Source organism: Phodopus roborovskii, unplaced genomic scaffold, assembly GCF_943737965.1.
Source record: "Phodopus roborovskii unplaced genomic scaffold, PHOROB, whole genome shotgun sequence".
Taxonomy (NCBI): Eukaryota; Metazoa; Chordata; class Mammalia; order Rodentia; family Cricetidae; genus Phodopus; species Phodopus roborovskii.
In genome coordinates, this window is record NW_026126482.1 from 4,733,801 (window position 1) to 4,740,382 (window position 6,582).

Consider the following 6,582-nt stretch of genomic DNA (forward strand, 5'->3'; position numbering starts at 1 on the left):
ATCCTGGCATTCTCCTGGGGCCTTCGGAGCTAAAGAACAAAGGCAAGCACACAGGATGGCCAGACTGTGGGGATGCTCCTGTTTACTGGTTGATTAATTAACTTCCCCCGTGATTATTAAAAGACAACGCCCCCCCCCCAAGACCTATTGGCAACCAATGGTCTTTTTTCTCTGTAGAGGACTGAAATAACCATTTGTCCTTGTTGTGACAAAATACTTGAGATGAATCAGAAGGTTTACTCAGAACTGTCCTTTAGAGGTTTTACCATGGTTACTTTTAGGCCAATGGTAAGTAAGGCACGTGCATCGTGTAGAAGGCCAGGATCGAAAGAAAAAGCTCTCTCAGTATTACGACAAACCCATCATGCAAACCCGTGAACCCATAAAGGGGGCAGTTTGACTCATGAAGTCAGAGCCCTTGTGAGGCAAACATCTCCCGAAGACCCTGCCTATAAACATGGCTGCGCTGAGAACCAAGCCTTCAACGTGAGCTTCCGGGGAACTGTCAAGACCCAAACCATAATAATCACTTTTGTGTGTGTGCACAAATAGGCTGCATTAGCATCCATAACAGACTGTATTATCCATGCCGTCCGCCACACATACCACTCTTCCGTTTCTGGCAGACCAATGTTCTGTTTGGTAGGTTTTCACCATGTGTCTATACGTTTCCTAATGTAGAACACCTGAGCTGTTTAAACGTGAGACTCCCGGGAGTAAGGTCTCCCTGTGGCCAGTGTTCGCCTATGTCCTGCAGGTCTGGAAGCAGCCAGTGACAACTGAATGACACATCGTCTCACTGATGGGCTCTTCTTGTAACCACTGGCTCTGCCGTGTTCTCGGGAATCTGTGGGCCCCTTTGGATGAGTCGTATGATACATTATATTCTCTTTTCAAGGGTCCTGCAGGAAGCTTGTGTTACCTCAGCGAGACTCCAGGGTTCACCAGGAGAGTGCGTTGCGTGACTTTCCTAGTGGCGATGCATGAGTAACCCAGACGCTTTACATCGTGACACACTTAGTGTAGGCAGCTTCTGCTTTTTTTTTTTTTTTTTTCCAATTTTAAGCTCTCGCAGTAACTGACAAAATGCCTAAAATAAATCGACTTAAAGGAAGATTTATTTTGGTTCTTGGTACAGTGGTTGGCACCTCCCTGGTGTCTAATACTGAGCATTGTTCCATATGCTCATTGCCCATCTTTTGTGGCAATATATCCAAAACTTGGACAGTAGTTTTCTTGTTTAATTATAGAAGCTCTTTATATATTTCAAGTAAGTCTTTGTCAGATGATATAGTGTAAATATTTTCTGAGACCAACTTCTTCTAGCACCGTGCCTGCTCTAACGCAGCAGGTAACCATGCCATACAGAACATTACAAGTTATTAAAGAGCAGGAAGTGTCATTTGTTGATGCCAAGGCTACTAATCCCCCGTCTGTTGAGGTGTTCCTTGAATCTACCCTCTGTCTACTCTCCCTCAAAATTCAAGAGCACAAGGAAACCGTTAGTGGTTATTACTTATCACCATTAAATTCTGTGGCCTGTGAGGCCCTGGGGGGGGGGCGGGGCGTCAGATGTCAGAAGGTGAGTCAGATCACGTACACACCGGTGTTTATGCTCCCTTACAGATTCGTTCTGAGACCATTGCGACCTATGCCCTCTGTGGCTTTGCCAATTTTGGTTCCCTAGGAATAGTGATCGGCGGACTTAGTAAGTGAAAAGAAAGTTCTTCAACAACAGCTCTTTATTGTTGTGTTGTGGAAAGTGGCTTCTCCAACAGTAAGGCACCCTGGGGTCTGTTTCCTCTCTGCTCTGCACTATGGTTTTCATATGCACACTCTAGTATTCAAGATACATATGTTCAAACGTACAGATACTTCTCCCAAGCCAATAACATCAGTCACTTATTGACCAATGCTCACAGAGTAACAACAGCCATCTGGGGGGAATTCTGGGTCCGTGGAAGCTCACCATAGAAGATGCTGTCATTTGTTACTGATGTCTGCCATGGATGTAGACATAGATGATGACGGCTAACAAGACGTCATCCCATCGATTGACCCTCCCTGGTAGCCCACTGACATTACCACATCCTCAGTGCTCTGTGGCCTCTTTGGATACTTTTAAGACGTGTTTCTTTCCAATGGACCTGAGAGTCCAGTCACAAAACAATTATTAGAAGCTACGAATTTGGGTTTCTAATCATCCTAATCTGAATGCCTCTTTCTCTCCCAGCGTCCATAGCTCCATCCAGAAAGCGTGACATTGCCTCTGGGGCAATGAGAGCCCTGATCGCAGGGACAGCTGCCTGCTTCATGACGGCCTGCATCGCAGGTATGACATCCACCCTTCACGCCCCGCAAGCCCGAGGGGTGGAAGCTCCCACGGAGGCGAGCTTCCCGGCTGCATGCGTAGCGCACGCTGCCACGGAAAGCTGAGAATCAGCTGAGCTAGGCACACCCTGTAAAGCGGAGTGCGTGGGCTGCAGTGGAGAAGCTGGGAACAGAAGGCGTTCTGGGATTTTGTTAAGTTGTGACAATAAACAGCACTCGGTTCCTTCCCAGGCATACTCTCCAGCACCCCCGCAGATACCAACTGCCATCACATTCTGGAGAGCACCGATTTACTCAGCAACACAACCGAAGCGGTGTCTTGTTGCCAAAGTCTCCTGAACAGGTACTTGTCTTCTTATTTATTGTCCCTATGATCTCTCAGTAATAACCAAATCCAACTATCGTGTGCCTTTTTCTGGGGGAGATGTGGACAAGAGTCTGTTCACCCCAGATAGGGCACCAAGAATAGACAAAAGTGGACAGTTACTCAAAGCCCTGCTTGGCGAACCAGTGAGTTTACCAGGCTTCCTCACAGATGTGCAGAGAGCCCCACTGCAGCGGGAGCAGAGAAAGCTCTCACGCCAGCACGGGCGATGACTCGCTGAAGCTGTGCTATTGAGTCCCACTTCCGCCCGCCTTCCTGTACCGCATATCCCAGGACGTCCCGGGGTTGCGTGCAGTTGAGAGGTGGGAAGTGGTAGCTGAAATCCCAGCCTCTTGACCTTCCTCACCCATCTTCTTCTAGGGAATGCTCACTCTCTTACTATTACCATAGACCCGGCTATCGTGGTATTACTACAGTTAGTTGGTTGCCGTGACTACTGGGCCGAGCTTATCTCTTCTCAGTGACAGTGGACAGACAGGCACATAGTATGATCCTGTTATCTTTGGAGCAAACAGCCGTGCTACGGTCCCAGCATAAAGACCGTTATCTGTTGCTATCATAGCTTCCTTAGCTGTGTATTTCAATGGGCGTGTGAGAAAACTAGCGGTGTTTCTGACAACGTCGTGTCTTACCTTTCCAGGTAAGACTAGAAACGGAAACACTTTCCTAGGCTGCTCACAAGTGGATAGCATGTACCCCTGTGCACACTGCACTTGGTGTGAACAAACTCACTTAAACCTTGCAGTCCCCACATAAGTTAGGACAATCACACCTTCCCTTTGCATCTGCCACGGTAAAGCCTGTGTCTGTCCAAGCAATATTAGTTCCGACATTATCAAGACGGGAACTTCAGGCCTGTCCACAAAGCCAATGCTTTCAGTTACTGTTGCTAGAATCTCAGTCTGGCCTCACCTCAGGTCCCCAGTCCTGGTGATATCAGCTGATAGGATTTGGACGAGATGCCTACCGCTTTTTCCCCTCTTACTGCCTCATTTTCAGAAGAATCCAGGTGGTCCTGGCAGCGTTGTGAAGGACAATGGTGGGTGAGAGGCTAGGCCACCCGTGACCCTGCCGTCCGTCTCCACCCTCTACAGTTTTGGTTTGCAAAACCAGTGGCCTCGCGTGCTGTTATTAATGTTGAAGCGGTTTTTAATTTATTTGAGATTTTGGTTTTGTGCATGAGTAGCTGCATGTATGGCTTTGCACTGAGTGCATGCAGTGCCCAGGGAAGCCAGAAGAGGGCATCAGATCCCCCAGAACTGGAGCTGCAGCTGTGAGCGTCTGTGTGGGTACCGGGAATTGAACCTGGGTCCTCCAGCAGAACAACCAGTGCTCTTAACTTACTACCTCTCCAGTCCCTGTCCAGTGTGTTTCCTTTTGTTTTGTTTTGTGAATGGGACTCAATCCTATCCTGCCGTTGCTATTCTGCAATAGGGGGAGCCCTCAAGGCCACCCAGAATTTGAGATCCAAAACTAACCCTCAGGTGCCCCTGCCTGAAACCCACCCTACCCAGCCTGGGAACCAGCTTCCTGCCCTTACCGTTTTTGGTGTCTACTCACCTCCTGTGTCCTTCTGAGGCCTAAGTCATGGTCTTGTTATGTTTCCACCAGTACTGTTGGCAAGGGACCAAACAAGGTCATCCCAGGAGGGAACTTCAGCCTCTTTACTGTGAAAGCCTGCTGCGAGCTGTTGAATCCACCAACGCTGGACTGCAGTTGGGTCCCGAACACACCGTGAGCTCAGCCGTGTGTCCGGCGGGATTCTGAATGCAGACGCCGGAGGGGACAGAGAGCCTTTGCCACAGGTTGATGAATTCAGCACAGACTTGACTCTAACGGCAAAGAAGGAAGGAAGTCTGGAGGGAATCCTTCTGAGGGAACCGTATCTGCTTCCTCCCCTCCCTTCTTAGTCCACCCTCTCTCCATGGAGAACTCCTACGATGATGTCCCAAACAGAGGTGTGATCTTCAGTCCAAGTAATGTTCTCTTTCTATTTTCAAGAGTTCCGTGAGAAAGTAACGTGTGTGTGTGTGTGTGTGTGTGTGTGTGTGTGTGTTATCATATATACATACATGTATATATAGTAGCTCCCAACAATGGGGCTGTGACTCGGCCATACCCTCTTATAATACTCTAAGTATTTCAGAGTGGTATGATTTAAACACATCACAAGTAAGGCCTTTCTGCCTTCACTCATGGTTATCTGAAACATTCTGCAATGACCCACTCTTTGGCTTTATTCTTCTTAAATCAAGAGTCCTCCAGAGAACCATATAGGCAGTATGAAAACCAGTGGAAGCCCGTACACTTTAGAGACTTCTCAGCAATCAGCTTATGTAAACCTATGCTGCAACACCTCCCCCAAACGACAATGTCACTAAGTTTGAAATGCTCAATTCAAGGGGTTAAGTAAGTCTCATGAACTTCAGGGACTTGTAAGTAGTCAGGCTGCATCTTTTAATGTTGTGTTTTCTTAAGAATCTTTTTTTCTCTCTCTCTTTGACAATTTTACACACACATTTAATCTATCTTGTTCACACCCACCGCCAAATCCCAATCTCCCTTAATCTATCTTGTTCACACCCACCGCCAAATCCCAATCTCCCTTCCCGCTCCTCTTAGACACCCCCAACATGCTGCCATGTCACATCCGTGTCCTCTCTTGGTTTTGTAATGCTCCCTGCTGGAATGTTGACTTGACCTTGTGTAAATAACTATACCTACAGGGAGTTCAGGAAGGCAGAGCCAAGTCATGCCCAGAAGACAGGGTCTCACAGTGCTCTTCCCATCCCCAGGGCCCTGACTTTCTCCCCCAAGCCCTGTGGGATACTCCTGTGCCTTGAGGGAGTTTACAGAAACGTCTGGTTTGGGGCCGAGCACTCAGCAGCCACGAATTCTCAGCACATTTACCATTTATAAATCTCTGCACTGCTGATTTGGACTTAATCTGTGCTGTGTCCATTTCCAGTATCCAGGCCAAAGCCTATGAACCCTAAGGTTCACTGACCTTAGGGAAACACGCAGAAACATGGCAGTGCCTAAAACCTCCGCCAGGGGCTCCAAAGGAAGATGGGGACGGGGTGATGCAATACCTTAAATGATTTATTCTGCTTCCCCTTCTGGTCATGTGCAAGGGCATTTTTTTTAAATCTACATATAAGTAGTTGGAAATATTTGTTGTTTTTGCTTTATGTTTGGTGGTATGGAAGGAGTTACATGTCCAAAGGATTTTTTTTAATTCCTGAAGTAACTAGGTCAAGATAGTTCTAATTTTGTATTATTTCCATCAATCGCAGTCTTCAGACTTGAGGAAAATCCACGGCGTGTCTTTGTGAGCCTTAAGGCTTCACATCTTCTCTCTGATGCCCGCCAGCTCTCTGATTTTTTCCCCCCAGTACATTTTTCTTCCTGAGCAGCCCTGAGAGAACCTGTTTGCTGCTTCTAGTATGCCTGTCTGTCAAGCTGTTTTCTAAACTTTCTTTGGTCATTATGGTTCGTTCCTTGAAGGTCTAACTCTCCTCTGAGCCTCTCGGCTGGCTTTAAGGAACCCAATCACTGCTGTGTTTGTCAACAGGCTTTCCTCTTCGGTTTGTACAAACAGACGTTTGTAACGAAAACAATGACTGCGTTAAAAACTGGCATGGAAAAACCTAACGTATAAAATACTTTTCTATAAACATAACCAAACATTCTCTTTCCACCCTGCCCACCCTGGTTCTCTGGCCAGCGGATCCAGAGCGCACTGGTAGTTGGCAAGTACACACACCTTTCTTCTTGTTTATACAAGCACACAGAAGCATGCGGGGGATTGATTACCGCAGAAGAGCAAATGTTTGCAGACTGCCTTCCACTTCCTTTTCTTTTTC

General features: G+C 47.3%; 1 protein-coding gene across 1 annotated transcript in view; it reads left to right on the forward strand.

Moving 5' to 3' along the window:
• Positions 1–4,499, forward strand: part of Slc28a3 (solute carrier family 28 member 3) — a 49,460-nt gene extending 44,961 nt beyond the window's left edge. The window contains exons 15-18 of the mRNA XM_051194540.1: positions 1,627–1,708; positions 2,234–2,332; positions 2,563–2,674; positions 4,328–4,499. Coding sequence (XP_051050497.1) covers positions 1,627–1,708; positions 2,234–2,332; positions 2,563–2,674; positions 4,328–4,454 — 420 coding nt within the window. The 3' untranslated portion in view covers positions 4,455–4,499. The remainder of the gene's footprint in view (positions 1–1,626; positions 1,709–2,233; positions 2,333–2,562; positions 2,675–4,327) is intronic.
• The last annotated feature ends 2,083 nt before the right edge of the window (positions 4,500–6,582 follow it).